The following is a 27306-nucleotide window of genomic DNA, read 5'->3' on the forward strand; positions in this document are numbered from 1 at the left end:
CCAAAAATGATCAGTGTAAACAGCAGCATGCAGCTACTGCTGTTACCACTGATAAAAGACCTTAATGAAGCTGTCATTTATAATCCCGACATCTATGCAAAAGTGTTTTATTAAAGCAGCTTGTTTGCTGATTCTTCTGTAGGTGTATTCCCATTAGAATCAAACCCCCAGTGTCATTATATAAAAGGTGGCCACGCTTTCCAGTCACTGGTAAAGTTCTGTCTATTAACTTAACATTCACTGATAGAAATTCATCAACCATCCCTGTAGCTTCTTACTAATACTTGACAGCTGTTTATAAATACTAATATGGGTTGGATTAGTCACCAGCCATTTTTGGTGTTTCATGCAGTGGGTATTTTAAGTATATTAAGAGTTGACAGTGAAGGCAGTAGAGAACAAGTTTTGAATGCATTCCCTGGGTGTTCATAGTCAGACAGTCAACCAGGTATGAAACACAGTCAAGGCCAGGACTGGAGACGCACCTGCCTCAGACCATGAAAACAGATACTCTGCTGCTTTAAACCTAGACAAGTCATGGTTAAACACACCCATACACACACAAACAATTTCACACCTGCCATAGAGGACTGCTACATTTTAAAAGCAGTCACGTCAGTGCCTGCAGACATACACATACAGTGAGTAGACTTGGGAAGCACAGGTCTCAGTCCACTGATCCTGAACCATTTAAGAGGAACGTCTTGTTTTCTGTCAGGGATGTTCTCTCTGGCATCGTCTGCCTTCCTTCTCCTGTTGCCTACTGAATCTCATCTGACCTCAATGTAATAGGCCACCATGTAGCTCATTCCCAGTTCTACTGCTTACAGATTGTTTTAAGTTCGCCTGCGTGTGCGTATGTATGTGAGCGCATAACACTGTATTTGTCTCAGAGCATGCTGAATTGCATTTGAACACTTAGAGGGTTGTCTGTGTGTTTGAATTCAGATGCGTACACACCTAGTTCTGCCTATGTTCACTTCAATTTAAAGTCAAGGTTTGTTGCTATGGAAACTCCAACCAATGTACCACTTGTAGGAAACAATGGTCTTGCATTATTGCACACTATATTTTATAGCACTGCAGACTAGCAGGCAACACTTAAGCACTTTACAGCACATACAGTGGTCTGTGGCTTGCTCTAGGAGGTTTATGTTCTCATTCACATCTTCTGTGATCAGCCACATTGAAAGTGCATTTTCATTCCCAGCTCCTTTCACTAAATCTTACTTTCATAAAGATACTCCACGCAGGTTCCCTCTCCATGCACCAAAGTTATTAGCACGCACCACTGATCTGTGAGTAGTTCAGTTTAATTTACATCAAATCAGACTTCTTGAACTCATATTCCTTTTTCATTTTGCATTACAAAAACAGAGCCTTATTTCTCTTTTCTTTGTTGTTGGTATATAGGCGATTCTGAATCTAATCTGAATCCCTCAGAAAGAGAGCAGATTTAAAGTGAAGAAATGCTTGAATGCCCAAAGAACATTAAAATGAAAGGCTAAGTGTTTTAAATCCAATTTAAAAACAAGAAAAACTCATTGATCACAAGACTGATTGCTTGTCTCTCATGTACTGTTTTTTTCTGCCGGTTCAGTAGAGTGGTCACTGGAAAAGTCTGATTGGCAGATGTGTAAATGTGTTTCTACTCTATGTCCATCTGTGTATGACAGCAGGATGACCTGGCACATTTAATACTTCAGCACGCTTCTTTAAACACCCTGTAGACCCCTATTTATTGTAATTTAATTGTCTGTGACTGGCAACTAACTTAATGATAATCTAATGTGGGCACTACCATCATTGTCCAAAGTGAAACACACACACAGAGATGTACTGTCAGTCTGTTAGTCAGGGAAAGTACGTCCATTTGTGTGCTCCCTGCTGTTTCTCCTAGCTGTTCATCAGCCTTGTGTGCGTCAGCTTCGATCCTGAGGGGAAATGAGAAGTGAGGTCTCAAAGAACAGACGATATGGATTAGGATGGCCTCCACTGGGAGATAATGAGAAGGACTGGGCTGTCTACTTTTCGTATTTGTGTGTCTGTCCATGGGTGTGTGTGTGTGTGTGTGTGTGTGTGTGTGTGTGTGTGTGTGTGTGTGTGTGTGTGTGTGTGTGTGTGTGTGTGTGTGTGTGGGTGTGTGTGTGTGTGTGTGTGTGTGTGTGTGAGTGAGTGAGGTTCCAATGCACTTAGATATTGAGCAAAAAGAGAGGTGACAAGGTCAGAGCTGTACATTTTGTGTTTCCACCTCTGTGCAGGTGTACATGATCATATATTGTTTGTCCGTTTCTGAAGGCTGGTGTTCACTTTGTATCCTTTCTGTTGTTGTCCTTCATGTTTTTACATGAGAGAGGGGGAGAGAGAGATTCCCTCACTCGTTGGCATTTCATAGCTCCTCTTTTCGTCTCACGAACATATTCCATTCACTGAGTTATAGCTCATAGTGATTTGTGCCTGCTTTCCTCTCCATTAATAACATTTACTTGCTGCTACTGCCAGTGTAGTGACAGACAGCCAACCAAAATGCCCCCTAGTGAAACATCCATCTTGCCACTATGTTATCCTTATACCTTCCCAGGAAACCTTGGCCGCTTTCCATAACTTTTAGCATGCTTTCTTTTATTGCAGCATTTAAATTGGTGGTAATTTGTATTCATTTAGCATCATTGAGGTATGGGCTCAGGTGCTTCTGGGTATACATAATAGAAGCAGCAGCAGCCTTTCTGGTTTGGAGCCTATATTTTGATCCTAGTTAGTTGTAACAGGTCTTTCTTGAGTCATCTAATGGTGAAGCACCCAGCTTGCCTCAGATTATTTTTCTCAATTAAATTAGCAGAATAGCTGATCAGGAAGGTGCAGGAAAGATTCTCTTAGATCTGAAGCTAACTGGATAAGACCGATTTCAGGGTAGGGAACATTGACACAGTCTCTGGGGAGGATAAGTTCAAGAAGTTCAGCAATGTCATTTGTACAAGATGTATAATATTCAAGGTTTGCACAGCTTGTGTGTTTGGTTGTATAAATCTGTGTCCATTAGGGACTTCAAATTGCCAATATTCTTTAACTTTTAAGCTGTAGTGATCTATAAAATAAACAAAGGTTTCACTTATTACCAATTAAATCAAATCCAAATGAAATGACAGAGGAAGATACTTAAAGGCCAGTGTTAGACAAACACTGACTGTATTTATATTAACTGTAACATTTCCACTAAAATAAAGTGGGCACTCACTGGCTTGGGTGCACTGGGTACTCATCCAGACTCAACTAATGCAACCTGTGTTCCCTCTTCACTTTGAAAGCTTTGTCCTTGTGCAGAAAGCAGCTATAGTAAAGTCTGTATGAAAGCATTAGTGTAGATGAGGCAACTGTGAGTTTCCAATCCACAGTGTAGCACTCGGATCAAGTGGCAGGTCAGTTTGGTTTTGGCTGCGCTCTCTTCTTCAGCCAGAGCCATTTGCAGCTAATGAGAGTAGCTCCTCGTTTGAGTCCAGGTTGGTCACCTCACTACTTTTACACTATCCAGTCCAGGTGCTGGGTTGTAACTGCAGGTAAAATATTTGTGAGTATCCGCTGAACTGTGAAAGAAAAGAAGGAACTGTAATGCCTACTTGATAATGTGAAATGCACTCAGTAATGTAGGTAAATACATTGTAATAGGAACCATATCATCATTTAAAAGATTGCAGCTGTGCACATATACATTTTTCTAGTAGCCATGAAGAGGTAATGGGACATTCAAGGCCAAGCAGAGGCTGAGATACTCAATAATCTCCTCACATGGAAATTTCTGAATACTGTACTTTGATTTCAACTCCAGGACTGTGTTGTCATAGAATCGTGTTAGAAAAAAAGGCTATGTGGATACATTAGATTATCAAAGGCATCAGTATTCCTCAACTGTTTTAATGGATACTGTGAAATTGGATATAAGGCAAACCTGAAGGAGGTTGTGGAGACTTTCTAAGTAGTTTGCTGCCTGGATCCAGAAATATCACCACATCCTTCCATCTAATTTTCAAACAGAAGTTGAGTTTCTTGGTGGCTCAAGGCTAGTTGATTTCCTTAATTAATAAAGTATTGACTGAATGTAGTACTGATCGTGTGAGAAAATGTATACAATCTTTTAAATATTTCCATGTCTCATTTCTCATAACTTGTATTGATCTCCCTCCTTTTCCCTCTCTTCTCCACATCTTTACCCTCATGTTTCTCATTTTCTCCCTCCCTTTCTGCTCCCTCTGGCTCCCTCTGCAGGCTGCTACTGGAACTGTTGGAGCTTTTGTTTGATAAATTCAAGGCAGTGGCTCAGGCTCACAGTGTGGTGCTGGCCCACCTGCAGCAGATTGCGGTGCAGTGCCCGGGCGGGGCCCACGAAGAGGGCATCAAGCTCTACGAACAGGCGGACGTCTCTGCCAAAATCCAGACTGTCTTGCAGGTCAGTTTTGAACTAAAATGATAAATAAAATGTCTATAGACTATTGATGTACGCTATGTACAGTCACCTGTACGCACATGAAAAGTAGGGCACAAAAAAGAAATATTAAAACCTTAGAGATCAAATAAAAATGCAATGATAAACATTAACACCCATTCATATTAAATGGGAATCAAGTGTTGGTAATCTGTGTGGGGAAACTGGATAACACAAAGCAGGGTTTGCCATGTCTTTCAGTCCAGTAGATTATAATGTATCGCTCTGTGAGCAAAAACTCATGGACTTCTTGTTCTTTTCCCGTCTTCATTATGTTTACCATTGCTACTAATTATATGGGACCATATTGTAGCATTGCACCTGGTGACAAGATGTTTTCATGGTGAACTCAGGGTTGTTTGTTTTGTCCTCCCTTGCAGGCATACCCCCAGGCTTTTATTTTTCATTCACTGCCATGGAGATTTGTTCCTCCTTGATTTATCTTCCACCCTTTTCTAAAACACTGATTTAATTCACCTTCTCTTACAGTAGATTAATCAGGAGAGAAACTGGCAGCGATGTGATGGATGGCAGTCAATCTGTCGAAGCAAGAAGTAGCAAGGGAAAAAGACAGGGGAAGCTTGATTGCTTGGATTAATTTTAGGTTCTTTAATTGGCGTGTATTTATGCTGGGTTCTTGCTCCCTGCTCCTGTTTGATTGGCGGAGGGGATGAGCAGCTGTTGAGCTGACCTATGGTGAATCTCAGAGGAAAATCTGTGGCAGTCGTTGCTCTCAAAGCGATCGGTGTGTGTGTGTCTGTGCCTCTGTCTGTGTTCATACCCAAGAAAACTACAATTTTCCCTGATGCTCTTTCACTGGGGGTTGTGTAATTTATATTTATGTCATTTTTCTGAAGCATGCCTGATGTGTATAACTACACTTTAACTTGCTTGAAAGCCTGATTTTGTTAAAGAGGTTGAGAGTCTTCTTCCTTAATTTTAGAATTTTCCCCTTGCATCCATGACTTACAGTACAGTATATAAAAATATAAGATACATTAGAACTTAACTTTTTTGGGCAGTAAATTACTGCAGGAAACAACATCTCTTAGGGCAAACTTGATCGTTTTTTTTGCTGTCTTGTTTTGTTCAGCACACATTCGTGTTTTTACAGATGATAAACATGTAAAAAAAAAAAAAAAAAAAGCACAATGCTGTTGCCCAGTTAAATTGAAAGCCTATCTATTTCTAGCTCAGGCACTACGGCTTCTCCTCTTCCACTAACTAGTTTTTTCTCAGCTGGCATGCTTGTATACATAAATACAGGAGTGTTTAGGTGTATGTGTGTGTGTTTCTGAGGGTGTGAATGTGCATAGGCATGTACTGTAATAGCTCTGCTGTACCAGTGGCATTAAGCCATTCCCAGGCATGTGACCACTGCCAGCACCCAGTTGCCAGGGACTCCACTCTCCCTCGTCTCTGCGATGTGAGATAATGTAATCTCTTGATTAGAATACTCATTACGTGAAATGAGGTTTTCTTATTCACTCACTCGTGTTATTATTTCCTGACCGATTATATCAATATGAAGGCCCCTCGTCCATCCCTCCCTCCCCCCCTGCCATCTCTCTCATGTCTCTTGCTTGTTGTTTTTTCGTTGTTCTCTCCCTCTCTGCATTTCCATTTCCCTTGCTCCTTCCTACCTTCTTCAGCATCATTCCTGCTGCGTATGTATTACAGTCTCTCAGTGTCCCAATACCTTGTGCATACCCTTCATACTCCTTGTAATTTCCTTCTTAATCTTATTATCTTCCTTTCTTTTTTTCTCTCAACTCCCACACTCCCTTTCACCCCCTTCATTTAGCCCTCTCTGTCTTAGAGAGTCACATATCAGCATTGAGAGAAATTAAATTCCTACTGCTCCCACAGTGGCTCTGTTGAATATTATTGGATGCTGAGGCAGGTCTTATCTCACGTTTAACACCCACAATGGGGCAGGAACCTACTCAGCATTGGTCAGAATTTGGTTATGATCTTCGTTATTCCCTCATCTTCTTTCTCTCTTGGGTTTATTTTTCTTCAGTTCTACAGTAACTACTGCATCTTGTCTTTGTATTCAGTTTTAATTTTCAAAACAATAGCTCTCTATTGCCTGAAAAATATGCAATTTTCAAGTTATACTTCCAAAAAGCTTGAACGGAAGAACTGTCTACCACAACGTTAGGCTAATTTGGGCATTCAGTTTAGACAGAGGCAAGTCATTTTTTTGTAGCAATTGCTATGTGTCCAGGAAGTCATTTCATTCTCTTTGAGACTGTTGAAACATGTTAAAATGTCTCTCTACCTTTTTGCCAATTACCAGAAAGACTTCTTTTTAGTATCTTTTTTCCCCCTTTAGAGTTAAATCATTTGAATCCCTGCCTGTCTTACTTATTGCACTTCACATTTTTGACATGCACTGAAACCTCTTGGTAGGTGTTAGTTTTTTCCCCACTTTGAGCGGTGGAGAAACCAGGTTGACCTTTCCACATGACATACCAGCAGACAGATGCAAGAGTCGACAGAAACTCAGGGTACACCCAGTTACAAGGCCTCGGTTGAGAAACTGCGTTCATCAATGTGTGACTGAGTGAATGGGAGTAGGTAAACAAGCTTTTAAAAGTCAAGATTCATGTATTGGTTGTAATCCCTGTTCCGAAATGCTGGTGATGCTCCTGCATGTTGTTTATTTCATTGCAGAAGTATTGATTCAAGGCATAAAAGACTGAATGGTAATCAGTGGTATTGATGCAGGATGGAGGTGTTTTAATGCCACTTCAGAATTTTTCCAGTGGCTTTCTGTAGAATGTGTGAACATATCTATTGCTTATTCACACCATTATTGAATTTACATTTCCAAGTGTGCACCACAGCATTCCTTCACTACTTTATATCTGTGACTGCCTTTCTACCCTTTTCCATCAGAAACTATCTTGCTCTTCAAAGCAATCTGTTTTTTCTAGGAAATCAGAGTGACTTGAATTTGTGTGTGTCCATAAATGTTTAATGTGACTCTCTTCCTCTTCAGAAAATACAGTATAGCACCATCACACAATTAAGACAGCCTGACAGCCTGGCAAGTTTAATGCAATGTTCTCTGAGTTAATGTTAGTCTAAACAACATTATGTGCCAAGCGAGAATATCCACAAGTTTCCTTTGAATCATTAATAAGATAGAAGTCACAATACTTTACCAGGTAATTGGGTAACGTAGTTCATAAAAGATCACAGTTCATAAACCTCTCCATGCGTTCTTCATTAAGAGCGCCGAGTGGGAGTATTATTTAATGTATATTTGTGCCTCTGGTTACTGACGTCCATCACCCTTTGACCTTGTCGGCTGTTTGGTATGAGGCGTATGAGTTTGTTAATTAGCTCGCCATTTGCACATTCTGCATGGATTTGTGGCTGGGTGACTGCTTGCCATGTCCGTTGTCTTCTGCAAGTGTGTGACTAGAGTGCAAATCACACTTTTAATGAGTGACTTCCTTTCTGCAGACAAGGAACTCTGAGCCGGCATTCAAAAATATGGATGGATGTTTATTATCTGCCTTCTGAAAGACTGGTTTCTAGATCATAGATACTTGAACAACCATTTCTAACAGAATCTTCTAATACTCTTTTCCTGTTTTTGTGTGTTCCCGATCACATGCCTGCCACCCGCTCTTTTTTGATTCATAAGAGAGCCTATATCTTAGTCTAAATCTGCTTCATTTTGTTGCTGTAGATTAACCAAGACAAAGGGGATGTTATGTTTGTGCCAAAGATATTTAAATATACAAGTGGCTTAAATATGCACCGGCTTCTCTGAGCTCATCAACAGAGTGAAAACGAGGCGAATTGAACTGCCAGAGAGTAGCCAGAAGACAATGATCTCTTTTAATTAGATATGAAGCACAGACATAGCTACGTTGTTCTCGCCCAACATTTTAATCAATGTGTCACATTTATTCTGCCCTCCAAAGCGCTGTCATATTTACATATCGCTGGAGCGCATTGAAGTCTACCATCTCCTTGGTGTCGCATAGTCTCATCTCTCTCAGCACCCTCACCCACCCCCCCACCCCCCCTACCCCACCACCACCACCACCACCACCATCACCCTTACATCTGCTACATCAAAATCACCAGACTTAATCAAATACTGATGCATATTTCTGCAATAGCTTCCTTGACGTGTTGATACATTATATGACTATGTTGCAAATGAGGACACAGTATTTGTTCCTGTGCTGTAAATGCTATTGTGACTTAAACTTTAAATAAAACCTCAGTTGAGGTTAGTGCAGTTGTCCAACTTGGAAGATCATCAGCTTGTATAGTTTGGGGATATTATAATGCAACTGCACAGGTGTTTTTTTATGTGCACAGCATATGTACAATATTAAATCAGAGAATTCAGTGTTCTTTTATGAACTGTATTCTCACATACTCATAATCCTGGAGACAAGGTGCTGCTGTGATGGCAATTAAAGTAAAACCAAAAGGTTCATGTGTCACTAAATACCATGATTAACTTTGTTTACTGTATAGCTAAAATGAAAAGAAATCAGTAGGTGAAGACCACTCATTATAGTTAGTCATTATAGTGAGCAATAACAGAGAAAATTGAATTTAAAATGTTACCATAATGCTAAAGTTCACCCATAATTTAAACCACTTCTGGTGAATAGGAATGCTGTCAGTGCTCTATATTTAGATATATTTAATATGTTTTGTCCTCTCTTTTGCTATTTGGTCAAATTATACAGTAATGTGCTAATTTGACTATCAGAAATAAAGATAAGGACATGTTTTTACAGCGTTGTATCCATAGAAACTCCATTCTATTCTGCTTTCTTTTTTATTTGAAACAACAATAAATAAATGCTGGGGACACAGCAAGGACACACAGAGAAATAAAATGGGTTTGAGTGAACACACAGGCACATCTTCCTTTCCTCCGTCAACAAGATAGCCTTCAGAAGATTGACTTGATGCGGCCCGCTCCAGGTGGGAACCCCCACTGGTTAGCGGTAGTTCAGTGCTGCGGGAGTAGTTGTGGCTGAAGCTCTGTCCAAACTTGTGAAGGTTATTGAAGTTTCTGGAACACAATCAATACAGGGTGTATACAGAAACCTTTCTTTGACGGCCAAGGACACTTTGGGCTTTAACTTCAAACTAGCAGCGAGGGATATCAGTCAATATGTTTTGTGACAAGACACCAGCCAGGGGATTTAGTGGGAAAACAGCCGATTTCAATAAGCGTTGAGAGAGGAACAAAGTGTTGAGATTGTTCTCTCGGCTGCTTTTAAGATGACTTAATAAGAAGGAGAGGATGGGAACAAGGAAAGAGGAAATGAAGATATTTATTTCTTTAATTTTAGACAATTAAATGCTCTGGAATTTAACCAATGACAAATGCTCACCTGCAAAGCTTTGAGTGACGCTCTCTTAATTGCTCTGATTTGTTGGTATTAGGGCCCTAATGGACAGAATGGAAGATGAGTATACACTTTCTCCTGGCACAAAGGGTGACATCAGGACATTTTGTTCGGAAGAAATAAACGGGTGCTGGTAATGAATTACAAAGGCACACTTCCATGAAGCTTTTCTCTACTTTTTAATAGAACTTTGCAATCAGCCCAGTTGACTGATTTAAGCTTGGGGCGAGACCCAAGCCACTCAAGTGCCGAACAAGGTTGGTTGGTTGATAGAATTACATTGAATAGTTGTGGTGGAAATGATTGTGTTTGTCAGGGGAGCCTTTGAGAGAGATGTGGTTTGCATGTGTACCCACTCACACATATATGCAGACAAACACGCACACACACTCGAGTTTATATGAACTCTTGAGCTTAGTCTTACTATTTGGTGTGAAGAGCCATTTGCCATGTCTCACATCTTTACATACCACCCCCTTTTCCATCCACTATTTCACAGATTCACCCATGAATATTGATTTTTAGTGAATTCAGGCAGTTCCTCTCCTGTTTCTCCATCAACCCTCTGTAACCCTTAAGTGGAAGTCAGCTGAACTAATTTAGAATGGAGATGCTGTTTTGGCTAACTTATCAAGATTCATCTACACTGACGACATTGCTAAGACGTTGCTTTAATGTTTAAATGCCAGATTTTCAAAAAGACATGAGTTTGTTTCCATCTGGTGCTGGCTGTTGCCAATTTTAAAGGCGTTGAGAAGGGGAGAGAGTGTGTTAACATTATATTTGCCTAATTTCCATGAAATCCCATTTCTCGTCCACGGCTAGCAGAGCCAGTTACATCAGATGTTATGACTGCTCCAGGATTTTACTAAATTAGAACTGCCTCCCATTCGGAATCGATTTACAATTAATATTGTAGACCACTGAATTTGTCACTTGTGGAACTGTGTATTTTTACATCGTTGTGATGCTCTGGGTGCTGTCACTGGGGCAGCTCTTTGTTTTGGCAACTGCCATGATGCTGCTGCTTTTCATCCCTGAGCTCAGTCCTTTTAACTTGCTTGTAATACTGAGTTTAAGATTGAACCTGCTTGACCTGATCGGTAAGAGGGAGGAGGGAAGAAGACAAGATTCTCTTGTCCGTTGTATGAAGACCATTACAGCAGTTTTAGGTCACATTAGTTGTTGTGGAAAGTTGCCAAAGACTGATCCACTGTTTGAGCAGTGTTTAGCTGAATAGCACAATCTTTCAGGAGAAGAAATTATTTTGTATCAAACAAATTAATATCTCAGATTATTTTACATTTATCAAATTAATTCATTTTGGAACAGGGTGTGTACAAGGTTGAGTCAATCAAAGTGTAGTTACAGCACATTACTACAGAGTATTATTTTTCTTTGATTTACTGGGTGGAGACAGAATACAGGCCTTGTGCCTTGTTTGTGTGGAGCACATGCTGCAGAGTGTAGTTTGTGTGGTTGTTACTTGTATCATGTGTAGTTTGCTAATTTTAAGCCCCTTGGCATTATTCAAATAGAGTAGCTGACAGCAGGAGATGTAGACATTGATTCACTCCAGTACTCATATTAAAACTTAGAGATAATATATTTCAAGACTAAGGTGGATTGAATTGCTGTCATGATGCATTTCTAATTGTCATGCTTTGTTTGTCCTAAAAAGAAACTGAGACACTTTCTTGACAAACTTCTTAACAAACAAGTATAGAGTGTTCAGCCTCTGAAATGGTTCTGTTATTGTTGATAATTAGTTTGCACACAGCAGAATGAGATTGAGATATATTTAAACAGTGTCATCCTATCTGCTTTTAACAAGAGAAAACACAAACTTGCAGTAGTTTGCCTTTTCAACAAAGTAACTTTGTTTGAACCAATTTAGCACTTGTTATTAAATTAGCATGGATGAAGGAGTAATTGGGGAAATTTGAGGTGACATTAACAAAAACTTTAGTTTTGTGAGTTATTAGCTCTGTAATGTGGGTCGCTGCTGATTGGAAGTATATATAAGTCTTGTCTGCTAATGGCTTGTGCCCTCGCCAGAATTAGTAGGAGGTCCCCTAAGTAGAGGTGTGGAAACCAACCATTTTTTTTTAGCTTCACTTAAAGGTGTTAAATCAGCAACAACTGGTTATTTAACTTGGTCTCTTGTGTTTTCTGCCCTCACTTTTCCCTACCTTCTCTCTTTCAATACCCATTTTCTCTTTAGCATTCTGTTCAGTCTTCATTCTCCACCTATAATCCTTTGCTCTTTCTATTCTCCAACACTTTTTCCCATCTTTATCTCTCCTTCTTTCCTTCTCTTCTACTGTGTTACTTTCTGCCTCCAATCCCTCCATCTTTCTTTCTGTCCTAGCAGTCCAGTTAATTGCCTCCAAAGTTCACTCTGTCTCTGGGCTAATGCAATTTAAGTAGGGTCGGAGCCCCTTCATCAGCCCAGTGCTGGCATTTCATTAAGTCTACTTGGGCGTTAGCTTGCAAGCAAGTGGGGGTTTCGCTCCACCAGCTCATCATTAGTAATTAATACACTGATAGGATTAGCTGCAGCATGAGGCTAGTGGCAAGTGGAAGCCTTGGTGTTGCTGGTTGGAGAGGGCGTGTGTGATATGGCCTCCAGCACTGCCTGCGATGTGTGAAGTGTGTTAGAGAGCAATTACGTGTGTGGTGGGAGATTGTGTGTGCGTGTTTAACTTGGATATTTATATGAAGATTTGTGACCAAGTGCTATGACCCCACACTCATTTAACTAAACATGAGAACCATTTTTCACAAAAGTTCACTCTTGAAGTTATTTTCTTGTTATTTTTGTTTTTACATTTTAAGGTTATACAGAAATACATATAGTTGAAATATGACTTAGTTAATAAAAATTAAAAGAATAATAGACAACTGTTTAAACAAAAAGAGGCAGTCACAAAAATTAAAACAAAACTCTCTAAGATATATATGTAGAGAGAGAGAGAGACAGAGAGAGAGAGAGAGAGAGATATGTCCAAGATTTAATGTATGCCAGATTTGGCAGAAGTAGTCTTCATCATAAATTTAATCCACTACATACACTCTGGTCTCACCCAGTTAGGTAAAATAAGCCTGGATTCTACAACAAAGCCTGTTACCGCTTGCCCAAATGTTCTGGTGGCACGAACAATTTATCCCCTAAAGAAAATGCTGTGGAGATTGTGGTAGAGGTTGTTTGAGCAACTTCTGAAGTTTTTTTTCTTGCCTCTTTCTAAAAAGGCTATACCAAGGAACACTCCCACAGAACATGTAAGAATGTGCCCATGTCCCTGTTTCATTTGCAGCATTTATTATCTTGGGTTAAGCCTATTTTAAACAGTTTCAGGGGTGTAAAATAATATCGCTGTACAATTTTATAATTGAGGAGATTACTTCTTGCATTCCCTGTAGCCCACCATACATTTCAGATCACATCCAATCCATCAATAAATCTTCCCTAATCTCCCTATCAAGATCCATTTGCCATATTAATCTCAGGCTTTTGCAAATGCTAATGTGAGAATTTTTATTTTATTTTAATCTTTTATAAAATACTACCCAAAGACACTGCTGACACTGCTCCTTAGCTGAAGCTGTATCCCATTGAAAGGATCTTTTCCCTATACAGATTGAAAAGCTGTTCCATATGCAAGAGTATCTCTGTTTATATTGCAATATAAACAGAGATACTGTTGCAATATCCCCAAGATTTTGTGTTCTCTTGCCCGTGCCCATTGGGAGATTTGTAAAATTGTGTTTTTTCCGCTCTCTGTTTTGCTGTATTCCTCTGTGATAATAGTTCTATATTGTTAGATGGAACTGTGTGTTTCCACCTTTACCCACCCAGGGTTAGAATCATAATTTGCCCAATGTCTTCCAAGTTTATTCATTTCAAATGCTGCTGGTCATACACAGGTGACAGTAATAGGATCTGTGCCTTGTTCTTGCTGCAGTAATAGTGATTTGAGAGAGCCAGTCCTCCATTAGCTCTCGAGGCGAACTGTTTTTTCAGGCTGATTCTTAGCTTTTTCCCGTTCCAGAGATGCGCCTTAATCAGACAGTTATATTGTTTAAAGATTGCCTCAAATATGGTTATTGGTATCATCATAGAGATGTAATTAAATTGTAGAGCAACAACCATCTTAACAGTATTAATTTTCCTCCATAAAGTGAGGTTTATCAATTTCCATTTATCCATATTTGCCATTATGTTTTGTAATAGTGGGACCATACTAATAGAAATGATATTTTCTAATTCTGAGCCTGCACACAGCATATTTAATTTCAACTGGAATCCACTTAAACTGGAATGGGATGATTGTTGACTGCGAGCACCCTTTTGATTTCAATACAGCTTCTGATTTTTTACACTAGTTTATATCAGAAAAAGATTCAATCGTACATAAAACAATAGGGATGGAGGAAACACTACCAGGGAGCACTACCTATACTTTTCTAGTTATTTTCAACAAAAAAATATCAACCTCCCTTTTGTAATATTCCATTGAAACCTCTGAATGTACTTATGAACATGCTGTTGTTGAAACCAAAGATTTTCCACAACTTATCTGCTTTTGCATCAGTTTTTCATGGCTATGCATTTGCAAATACGTGCATGTGTGTGCTCTCGAATTAGTACCAGCGCAAGCACGTGAAGGCTTTCCCATGCATGACGGGGGGTGCTCTCCACAGCGTTAATTACATCATTATGATCGGGATGGATCTCCATCTGCTCTACCATTACTCCTGTCCCATTCTGGGCTGACCCACACTGCGCCTAAGAATTAGACACACACAGGCTAAATGGCCCTGCTAAATTATGAACCTATTAGATATGGGAGGCTATTTTAGAACATATGTATTCACACAGAGAGAAGAATGAAGAAGGGCGAGAGAGAAAGGAAACGATGAACCGAGTTGGCAGAGCAAGAGAGAGAAAATAGAAATGTGAGAAATGAGAGATGAGGCACTAAGAGATTTTGAAAAATGAGGGCCAGTGAAAGCAACAGAGGGAATGTGCAGATATAATGATGGAGTAGAGGAAGTTAACTTTCTCTATCTGGCCAGAGTTTCACTGTGCTTGTCGTCTGCTATTGTTAGAAGTTGATAAGATTTTTATGAAGCATGATAAGACGTTGATGGATTTCACCATGGATCATGTGGACGGATCAGGAAAATGGAGGACAGGAATTTTAACGGTGGTCATCAAAAGAGCCGGTCATGTCAGTGGCCTTTTTCCGTCTCCAGGGTATGGATTTTCTTTTGTTTTCCTGGATTGGCTTTGTAGATAAAATGTTGTGATAAATTGCAATACACCGTAATACTACAAGCCATGATAAATACAACTCCCACTGCTAAGGATGTCTCAAACTGATATTCTAGATATGTATCTATGCTGAAGGAGGCATTTGTAATTGCGGTTTTACATTAAAAGTATAATTCAGCAAAATATTCTTGGAGAGGTAATGTTGAGAATGAATGTTTGTATGACGACAGCTGGCACCAGAAAGGGGAGAACATGAAAACAATGCAGAAGGGAAATACAAGAACAATCAAAGTGACACTGAATAGAGAGCAGTATCAAACCAGATGGCTAATAGGAAAGTTTTTGCAGTACCACACTACAATCATTTTTGGTTTCAGCTTCATATTGCAGTGAGCTCTACAGAAATAGAGCAAAACCTGATGGTAAATGTATGGAAATATTTTCACCACATGCTATACAAAGGCCTTGTGAATAAAAAAGGTACCCAAGAATAATCCTACAAATGAACAGAGTGGACAGGCCAATCTGACGGGATAGAATTGTGAATGGGAACTTTGAAGTTATCAATAAGCTTGAGTACTCCATGTTACAGTATCTGAGGTGTAATATCAGGAAGAAGCATATGGATGTGATAAATTTGGGAATAATAATAAACTGGATTGCGTGAGTAACTGTATACTGTTTTTGACAGCTGAGATTGATGCCCAGTTTTGAAAATATCACGTATATGTTAGAGGACCTATTATGTGATATTCCATAAAGTGATCTTGGTTTCAATTTATCTCTATGTTTTATCGACCCTGATGTCTTTTCACTCACTGTTAAGTGAGTTATTAGCACTGTTTCACCAATGTGGAAGTGCTATATACATTTTACTTGTCGTTGAAAGAAAGTAATTTATTTTCTTGTCCCTTCAAATTGTTGCCAGAAAACAAATGCCCAGAAAATCATTGTCACATTCTAAGCACTTAGCATATGATTGAAAAGACAAAAACTTGAACCTTCTTCACCTTGTTAAAGGCCAGTTCCCCATCAAGATATTACCACGATACTTTTTATACCATGATTCTTATGCTCTTTAGCGTTTGACACAGTGCTCTGTGTGTTGTTTAGGTTCTGCTGATGGAGTATCTTGATGTGAAGAACAGCCGGAGTGCCACCGAGCCATCGGCTCAACTCTCCTATGCCAGCACCGGCAGTGAGTTTGCTGCCTTTTTTGCGAAGAAAAAACCACAGCGTGCCAAGCAGTCGCTCTTTAAGTAAGGATCACACCTTATCTTATTCTATTTAACATCTCATACTCAAGGCCATTGTTCTTTGTTTCTTTTTGTTGTTACACATCATGTTACATTTTGTATTTTATTGTTGTGTTGTGTGACAACTTGTTGAACCTTTCGTGTGTTTCGTAGGTTTGAATCATCTTCCCATGCCATCAGCATGAGTGCTTACCTGAGAGAGCAGAGGCGAGAACTCTACAGCAAGAGTGGAGAATTACAAGGTGAGGAGGGGGACGGAGGGATGAACTGAGGATGGAGAGAATTGGGGCGTAAAGAAGAGTCCTGAACAGCTGGAATGGAGGAGGGTGTTCAGAGAGAGATGAAGGGAGGGGAAAAAAGAGATGACAGGGCCGAAGGTGTGAAAAGTATTGACAGAAATGTTGGAAAAGGGGAAAATGTGACAGAGATAGAAGAATAAATTGGACAAGGTTTGCAGTGTGTAGGATAAAGCAGGAGAGAAAAGAGCAGCACAGACCCAGAGCAAAGGTTAGGGCTGGGTGGAGGGATGAAAAAAGGGAGAAGGTTAGAGGTGTATGGAATTACTAAGAAAAGAAGACCTCAGTAGAAAGCACAGGGACCTACAACCTTATTGAACAGACAAAAATAATGTGTACGTGCAGATAGATACATGGGCACAGAGATTATGAAGAGATGGCAAACAGGTGTATATATTGCCTTGAGTGGGAACATGATACAGGCAAGGTGGAAGGAGATGAGGGTGATTTGGTCACGTTTGGTTGATGGAGAGCTGGAATGGAGAGCATGAGAGAGAAGCAACAAAAGGTGCTTCGGAGATAAGAAGGGCATGTTGCAGATCGAGAAGCTACCCTTCGCAAAACAAAGGCAGATAACAGGAATGTGGAGAGGGAAACAGTGATAGAGAGAGATTGACGAGAGGCAGAGAGCAGGGTGACTTTGCAGAATCCACCAACAGGGAGAGGCCTTGAAAACCTCTCACTCACACATCCACACGCGCACACACAAAATAGCACAGTGAGTGAGCTGCACAGCCAGACCTTGGAGAGCCTCTGCTGTTCTACTGCTCCTACTTCTTCTGTCTCTCTCTGGCTCTCTGTTTCTCTGCATATGACCTTAAGGTTTTAATCAGCACTGCCAGCGCTGTTTGTCTGGTACCATTCCTTTTTCTAACACCAAGCTCCATGTTGGCATTGTTTGGATAAAATAGAAAAGGTGGAGAGAGATGGAGCGAGACAATAACTGTGAATTGCTTTTGATTTGTAGAAAAGCAAAAATGATCCTTGGACAATAATTGCGCAAGTAGTTATGACCATTGAGAGTAAAATATTGAAATAACGCAGTATTAATTAGGCTTCTGTAGGTTTTTAACAACCAAAGAATGGCTTCTTGAATAAAAATTCCAGAAGATATTTCAATGCAGGCTGTAGTTTGTTATTCGACAAGAAATGCTACTCATACAGTAGGTAGTCTGTAAATGTATGCAAAATATACAGCCTCGCCCCCCCCACCATCACCACAAAAAGAACAGCATTGATTAACTGTGGATAAAGGAAAATGGTCTCCAAATAACAGCTCACTTTTTTTCTTCTTCCTTCTGTCGGCGCCTCAGAAAGAAGGGGGAAAAAATATTTTTTTTGACTGGCTGAATGCCTCGGAGCGTTTATAAGAAGATGAGATTTCTCTGGGCTTTCATTTCACCTGTCACAATGTGAAGCACCGGCCACAAGCCTAGGCCGGGGCCTGAATGGCTGCAAAGAGATTGAAGGAGTAAGAAATCATTTAGAAAGTGAAATAAGTCGACTGTGATGGAGGGAGGGGAAAGATGGATGGAGGGAAGGAGGGAGGGAGAGGAAGGTTAAAAGTCATTGTTTTCATCAGGGTCCAGCAAAGAAGCCATTAAGAGATTTCTGAAGGAAGAAATTAGAAAAATCTGTATTGAGACGGACGGTGTGGAAAGGGACTTTTTCTCTCTCTTCAAATTAAACTTACTGTAGGGAGGGAGGGAGAGGAAAAGAGTTAGAAATAAGAGATTGAGTTGATGAGTTCTTCTGGCTCCAGGATTACTCAACACTTAAAGCTTAGTCATGTGTGTCTCTTAGTCTCTCTACTTGGAGTTTCCTAAACTCTTTTTTCTCAACGGTCTGCTTCGAGTCAATATAGTTATTAACTCAAATGCTCACCAACACAGTCTTGGAAATAAGAGTTTTGATTGTTCGTTTTAAATCCAGCTATGCTCAGTTTACAAATGCATAAGAATGGTCATGCACTAAATAAAGTACAAAGTCGCAACCACAAATAATTCTGTAGTTTGTGCCGAAGCTGCTACTATTCTTGCTGCATTTTTCACTTTTTTTGGGAGATGCCAGCTGTGTCACATAAAATACTTTTTAAGCTCTGAGAGGTCTCAGTATTGCACGTATGTGTGAAATCGAGTTCCCAGATCGTCTGTAACTAAATATCAGAGCACCAGTATTTGTATAGAATGTGTAATGATTTTGTAGCCTATCCACGCTCACATATCTCTAATGAGTATGAAATTAATCTGTAATATCTGTAAATATCTGTAATTTATGTCTCCTGAGTGTTGTAAGAACCCGCCATATATCATTACACACATGCGCACCGCTGCATTGGCGCATATTCACATGCCTCATATACACATGCAAACACGCAGGGGGACTTAATTGCTTGCCTTCTCCACTGAAGCATGTCTCGTATGCTTCAATTAATCCAATACTTCATCTAAAGACTTTATTACAGCTCCATATGTAGCCACATCTGGAATATGCGTTTTGAATGCATTTAGTGAGACTGCCAGCTAGAATGTGTACAGTATATTGTGTTCATATATACAGCAGATCCTCAGCTGTGCATCTAAATGTGTACGTACTGTTTGTGGGTGTGTTTGTATCTTCGGCAAACCACTACTTTAGAAACACACAGAACCTAATCCAGATTCAATCACATTCCCTATGAATAAATGATGAAAACAACATTTTTTCCAGCAATAGATGTGTAACCATGCCCCTCTATTCCGCTGCATGTCCCCCCACCACTAGACTTTTACATCCTCACCCTCTGCTTTTTTATTGCCTGTCTGTCGTGTGTGTAGGCAGCAGATGACTCCGAGTGCCCCAGTGGTCATCTGGGAGGTGAAGTGTGAATATATCTCAATAACTACTGCAGTCTCGCACCGCACCAAGCCAGTAATGCATTAACAGCATTTTCTTTTTTTCCTTTTTTTAAAAAAAAAATTTTATTTCTCTTTGTGTCGTGGCTGTTCATTGCGTTTCATGCGATATTGCCTTGCCCCAGGGCATGTTTGAATTGACATCCCCCCTCCTCGACAGCCGTACACAAAGCCTGCCTATCACCACACGCTTACCCCGACATTCACGTAAGCAAACATACACATTTCAAACTTCCCCCTTTCCCTGCAGGCACATACATATACTCCCATTTCTCCAACCTCTGACCTCCCACCACTCCTAAAATGTATTCATTATCAACTCGTTTCCAAATCTATTTCACACGTTCCATGTTTTCCTTTTGATATTCAAATAGACTTCTTCACAGGGTGTCCGGCAAACAAAAAGAACAGTCTGGCTGAGTCCTCTATGCAAGCAATCTAATTACAAACTGCTCCTCTCTGCCCACCCCTTAACAGCTAATGCTCAGTCTGAGGTGAAGAAAAAAGCCTATGTTGTTTTAGGGGCTTCTTGTTTATGTATAATAGCATCATGTTCCCATGAGAGAGTGAGGAACAGGGAAAGGAAGCAGGAGGAAGAGAGTGACTGCTGGGGGCAACCAGAAGTGGTGTTCCTTGTCAAGCTGATTTGTACACCCCAATAGGGAGGTAGGGAGGCGAGGGAGAAGAGGTGCAAATGGAAAAATGTCTAGCGGGAGACGTGGGGGTGGAGGTAATAGTAGGTAAGATATCAAGGGTGGGGCTGGCAGATGTTAACGGCCATGTGTTCTCAGTGTATGTGTTTGTAAGGTGAAGTAGCAGAAACAGCATGTTCCTGCCAAGTGATGTGTGGCGTTGCACACTTTTGGCAAACTAGGATTGCGATTGCTGGCGGAGGAATGTATTATGTTTTCGGGAAAGTCAGTTTGAAGAAGTGCTTGGACATTACAGAGGGATGATGGGGTGATTAGAGGAAGCTTCCACATCACCCTCAATTACTGCCCCCCAAAATACAACAGAATCTAATAGCCCACCTTTTTCATTTAGATAGCTCCTCAGGTAAACTAACCCATGATTTCCATGATTAACCTTATTCTCAGCCAAACAACCACTTTCAGATCAGTTCCTCACTCTTCGGTCACACTCCAGGCCGCTAAATCCATTTTTACTGTAAAATCACTGACTAGCCTTTCCAGTTATTATTCATTCACTTATTTTGTTGTTCAAGGATAATGGTTGTTCACTCATCTTGTTGATCAATACTTGACTTCCACTGACCTTGCAATTATGATTTATCATATTCATAGCTAGAAACCTTAGATGGAATTGAACTTTGTCAGTAAAAAAGTCAATAATTATTATAGGATTATGATGCTGGAATGTCAGACATCTGCTTAGGTGCGATTTATGCCCCAGTCAGTTTATTTTTTTCCTACACTGATTTCTCAGTTATGATTTGCTGTTTCATGCCCAACTTCCATTTTTGGTGCTTAAGCGTCTCAACATAGACATCTCAGTCAACAAATGATAGGCCATGTGCTGTATGTTCATATTAAACCACCTTAAGTAAATGTCAGTCAAATGATCCAGAATTGTATAGAATACTTCATATTTAGTCAAGAAAGACAACATGAAATGTGTACTAGCACCATGTTTTTTCAGGGTGCTTGGTTCATTTGTATGGGCAAATATAAATTTACCTGATCATGGAATTGGATTGGAAGTGATTTAGAAACTTTAAGTACTCAGGAAATCATTTTCTTTTTTACAGCACATGATATGCAATTTAAAAATGAGAATAACCTATGTTCTTCTGGTCATTATTCATAGAAGAACGTTACCCACAAAGCTGAGTGATGTGAAGTTTTCATACTGCTCGGATTTGTGTGTGTGTGTGTGTATGCTACATAAAGTATGCGTGCAAAGTTATGGCATTAATGACATGTACAACATGCTGTAATTGAATGACATGTTGTAACCAAGTCTATACTTGGAGCTCTGTACACCGCAGGAATGTCACGAGAAAATGATGTTTCCGCTCTTGTTGCAGTGCCAGACCTTCATGAATTGCTTTGTTCCAGCACGACATAACTGAGTTTGTAGATAAAATGCAGGGTACCTCTGGTACCTGACAGGCTATTACTGTGAAAAGCCTGTATTTGTGTTCAGCATGAACACAAATATGGAGCAGCTCTGCATATTGTGGAAAACAGGCATACATACACACACTCCTGCAGATGTCCTGGCTCTCAGTAGTTATTTTGTATGTGTTATCTTCAACTCATCATGTTTGTATCGTAACCCCCCCCCCCCCCCCCCCCCCCCAATCTGCTGTGGGACCACTGATTGAATTACAGTAGCTCTGGCACTGAAATTAAAGTGGAGCATGGAGTCAGTGTGGAAAATGCACCGTGGCTTGTAATAATGATAATAATAATAATAATAATAACATGTTTTTACTCTAGTGTACCTCACCCAACCCCTGGGTAGGAAACTAATGGATAGAAGCATTCTAATGGGAAAGACATCGCAGGCATTTATTTAAAGGCTGATATTGGAGTTGCTATCATTTGACTCACTGTTGTTATGTCATGTGTTTATGGACCTGCTAAAACAGCATTTTACTGAATGTTTACAGAACTGATACTACTACATTGCATATCTTGTTGTTTCGGTTCATTTAGTTGTTTTGGCTCTCCACTTTCAGATAAAACGTGAATCACAGATGATTATCCAAACACAAGCCAGCAACAGCTGCTGGAATAAATTTTGGTATAAGCCCAGGAGTGAACCAAAATTACTCTGGCATTAACCAAAGCCTTTCCACATGAAACAATGCATGCATGTCTTATTCATGCTGCAATTTTATTTAAGTGAACCCTTTGTAATGATCTGCATTTATGTATAAATTTGTCATAAAATATGGTGAGATCTTCTTCCAAGTTACAATAGTCTGTTTTAAATAATTACTGCATACATACTTTGGTATGTATGTATGTAAGTATGTGAACCTCTCAGCTAATAGCATTGATAAAAGCTAACTGGAGTCAGGAATTAGAAAACCTGAAGGTCCAATCAATGAAATCAGATTTGAAGTGTAGGTCAAAGCTGCTTTGTCTTATAAGAATCACTCAAACATTGAGTGATTTTTATGAGTTTGCTATTGCTAAGAAACATCTACTGATGTGGATCATGCCTCACAAAAAAGAGATCTCAGAAGACTTGTGATTAAGAATTGTTGATTTGCATAAAGTTACAAAGTCACCTCAGAGAGTTTAGATATTCATCAGTCCCACAGTCAGACAAACTGTCTATGAATGGAAATTATTTAGTTATGGGGCTTTCTCTCCCTAGAAATGGGCGTCCAGCTAAGATGACTCCAAAGACGATGCAGAATGATCAGTAACATGACAAAGAACCTCAGAGTAACAGCTTAAGTCTTAAGGGAAACATACGAGGTGGTTAACATCTCTGTTGTTGAGTCTACCTCACACAAATCAGTGTGCATGGTTGCATGGAGCATGTTGTTCATAAAAATGTCACATACATGCCTGAAGCTGGGAAAACGTTATATGGAAAGTTGAAAATAAGGTTGAACTGTTTGGGAAGAACACGCAGTTCTATGTATGGAGTAAAAAGAGCACTGCATACCAACATGAAAACATTTATAAACAGTAAATCTACTACAAAAAGACTTCAGACAAAGAAAGTCCACCTGTCAGAGTCCACACCGTACCCCAGTAGAGATGCTCTGGAATGACCTGAGAGTGGCTCACACCAGACATCCTAAGAATATGTCTGAGCTGAAACACCTCTGTAGGAAGAATGGTCCAAAATTCCTCTTCAACATTTTATGACCAGCTAATGCAGAAAAAACAGCTGATTTCATAAGGTTCACAAACTTCTTCTTACCACTTTAAACATGGCCAAAATTAAGAGCTATGAGATCTTCACATGAAATCAAGATTTAGAGCCACACCTTGATAAGGGGACAAACAGATAAGTCAGACATTCAAAGCAGTGACAAAATGGAAGCACAAAGAAAAGAAATGGGGGGATGTAGAGGACAATAGAAGGAGAATAGAACAAGGTTGTAATAGTTTACACAGTGCAGACATTTAATCAGAGAGGAAGAACTTGATGTATTTTTCCAGTCTGGGGCTAATTTTAATCAGCATTGGTCTTGTCATTATTGGCGGCTTTGACTGTTACCTCTGTGTTTACTTTTAATCTCAGACCTGCTGATTGGGGAAGATGGAGAGATGAACAAATGGAAAAGGGAGGGAGGGAGGGAAGGAAGGGTGGAAGAGGAGCATGTGGGACTTAGAGTCTGTAGAGACCTTGGCACCTGCACTGTGGCAGCTTCACCGGTAGCCTGACAGATAAACACACACCTCTTGCTTTCCCAGCATGCAGCAGGTTCTTCCTGTAAAGAAGAGGGTGCCGGCTGATTCCCTGCTGAGCTCAATCAAAGATGAGATGACACTGGTCTTATGGACGATTAGTTCTCCCTGTCTTTACACACACACACACACACACACACACACACACACACACACACGCACTCAATCACTCATATGTAAATCTTTGTTATGGTTGACAGATTCAAGAGATTGCGGCTGTAAAATGTGTTTTTATAGCCTCTATGAGTGGAGTGAGCTGGTTTTCCTCAAATGTAACAATTATTTAAGTGGTACACCTTCAAGAGGTTACAGGTCTAAGTGGTGCTTGAAGTTTGACGATGTAAGGACTACTTGTCTGTCACGTGTGTGTATTAAGAGCACCGAAATTATGCTGTCATATTATGGGTATGACCCTAAAACAAGGGTAATACATATAGACAGACAAACTCATTCACACCAAGTGGCAGTTGAGTTTGTAGTTCACCGGACCGGCATGTCTTTTACTGTGGGGGTTCAATAGATTCATCTGCCATTATGAAACATTGAATCAAACAGTCAGTGTTTCAGTGTGTTAGATAAATGTTTTATCTCATTTCATATCTTATTCCGCTCAGATCTCATGTTCAGGTTGTAGTTACAGGTTTTGAACATTTTTTACCATCAATATATACATGGTTTTACCTTCCCTGCTTACAAAAATTGGTGGCAGATCTCAATTGAATCTCAGGGGATTTATTGTGTGAGATAAGATGAATATGAATATGGTGTCTGAGTCACAGTAACTCATTGTCATTTTAGCATCAAAACCAAAAAGCTACACAGTTTTCACTGTATTGTATAAACGGTTGTGTGAATGCTTTTTTTTTTTTTTTTTAATAATGAAAATGAAAACCCTGTACAAACCAAGTGTTCTAACACTGCCACCACAGTTGGCAGATGGAAACCAAACTGACATTGCTGAAGTTTGAAAGACAAACAACATAAATTTCCAGCTGTTCATAAATCTCACCAGCCCCTAAAAGTGTCCCATGTTTAGGATGACACTCCTTCGTGTCTCAAAAGACACATTCTGCACAATTAATATTCACTCTGCTACTGAAGTGCATTGTTGTCATACCACAACTGACAGATGTGCATTCATTAAACTCAAGACCATAGAGACACATTGTATGCCACAGTGACACTTTTAATAATTAATCCAACTCAATTTACACCTGAATTTATTTATACTATCATTTATTTATGCCGTTTATTCTCAACTGAGGAGTGGATTTGGTCTCCTGGCTGGTGGAGCAGCCGATACCATCCCATCAAATTAATTTTAATAATAGAAGGCTCTCATTAAGACCCAATCAGACATGAAGACAGTCTGAGTGGAATGGGATGCCCGGAATTGACCTGAGATTCATACATTATTGATACAGAAACCGATCTTATTAGATCAGCAGGTTTCAACTTTGTGAGTTTGCCAGTCTGATCTCTTTGCAGGTGTGTGTACACACACGCACACATGCACACACACAAATATATCTGATATGTATTTGGAGAATATTCCCTGAATTGATCACTCACAAACTAATTTTCATAGCATAACGGCTACAACAGCAGACAAATGAGACCACTGAGGGTGAAAATTGGATTATTCTATATGTTGCTTTCTATTTGCACAATTTAGCTTGAAATGTGCAGTGCTGGCTTATGGCACAGATTAGGTGCCTCAATCAAAGGAAGAGCGCCGCCTCACTCTACTCATTTGTAGGCAAGCCATTGCTGCACATGCTTTGGAAAAGGTGCAGATGTTGTAGAATCTTACCAGTTAAATTTCAGCTTGAATAGTTACGGGTGTAAGACAGTGTCCAAACAAATTTCTTTGAGTGCGTTTGATGTTAAATTCTGCCCGCGCTGTCTTTCCCAGCACAGCCATTTGTTTTCAGCTTTGTGATACTACACCATGTGTTTCTGTGTGAGGGATGTGATTGTGAGTCATTTACACCAATCACCCTGTCGTTTTCCTGCCAGTCCCAATCAGAATCTAGCCAGGGCGACCACAGATGTCTTTGATCCTCTTGAGTTGATCTCTCTGATAACATGCGGACACAAACCCAGCGTGGCACACTGGCTATAAATGAGAGGTTACAACTGTGATCACAAGCTGTACATGGCTTTTTTACTGAGACATGAACAAAAACATCTCATACACATTTAGGATATTTATGTTTGCAGGACTGCATATTTGAAAAACCATTAATACTCTTTCTCAAATTAAATCGAAGGCAACTGGACTTATATTTGTCTGTGGAAGACGTTTCGCCTCTTATCCAAGCGGCTTCATCAGTTCTTATGTAGTGGTCTCTCTAGTCCGCACTAGTCTGACCAAGAAAGTGGAGTAGGACCCAGGTATTTAACCTCTTGTGGGTGGGTCCACCAAAGTACCTGTGAAAGTACTGGTTTCACCTGACCATTGTTGTGGTCTCATGTGGACGACCGTCGTTAGGGTCAGGTGACCCTGTTGTTATCCCGTGTGAATGACAGTCGTTAGGGTCAGGTGAGCCCCTGGTGGATGACGATCGTTGAGAGTCGTCTGAGGTTATGTTGTTGACTCTCCTGGGTACCGATGAAAGGGCGACATTGTAGATGGGGGATAGATGGTGTCGCAGACCCCCTCCCCTGTTTAGCGATGGCCTCTCCACTTTTACATAGATGGCTTCCTTGACTCCCCTTTCAAACCATCTGTCCTCCCTGTCCAAGATTTTGACATTGCTGTCTTCAAAGGAGTGTGCCTTTTCCTTTAGGTGGGAGTAGACAGCTGAGACAGGGCCTGAAGAGTTTGCCCTTCTGTGTTGCCATGCGTTTGTTTAACCAACCATTAATACTGTATGTGCTGGACAATAATTATAAAACCAAATTTAGAATTTCGGTAACTATCATAACGTTATCTTGATATCAATGTGTCATAATCTTTTCTAACATATTTAAAATCACAGGGTTTTCCTGTTTATCCATTTAAAATCTTTAATTTGGCTGAATTAATAGTTCATTCTAGTATCTCAATATGAGAATCTTGTCACAGTACAATTTTATGGAGAGGTGATAATAGTGAGCAAAAAACAAAGATTTTTTTTAAGAACTTTATTTATTGGTGTTTTGCACACAAATTACAATAGTGTCAAATCACAAACAAAGATCATTTTTTGAAAAAGTAGTTAACAGGTGTTACAGAGGATAATATGAAATAAGTTCAAGAAAAAGCAAAAAACCCAGTAAGTTTCAAGGTGCTTTGTAGATTTATGCAGATTGAATCTA

General features: G+C 39.9%; 1 protein-coding gene across 2 annotated transcripts in view; it reads left to right on the forward strand.

The window, feature by feature from the left end:
* The window catches only part of exoc4 (exocyst complex component 4), a 110210-nt gene that overhangs the window by 11584 nt on the left and 71320 nt on the right, over positions 1-27306 (forward strand). For both annotated transcript variants that reach the window (XM_056367680.1, XM_056367681.1), the window contains exons 8-10: positions 4261-4441; positions 16271-16416; positions 16567-16655. In XM_056367680.1, coding sequence (XP_056223655.1) covers positions 4261-4441; positions 16271-16416; positions 16567-16655 — 416 coding nt within the window. The remainder of the gene's footprint in view (positions 1-4260; positions 4442-16270; positions 16417-16566; positions 16656-27306) is intronic.

This window comes from Seriola aureovittata, chromosome 22, assembly GCF_021018895.1.
Source record: "Seriola aureovittata isolate HTS-2021-v1 ecotype China chromosome 22, ASM2101889v1, whole genome shotgun sequence".
NCBI classification, from domain to species: Eukaryota; Metazoa; Chordata; class Actinopteri; order Carangiformes; family Carangidae; genus Seriola; species Seriola aureovittata.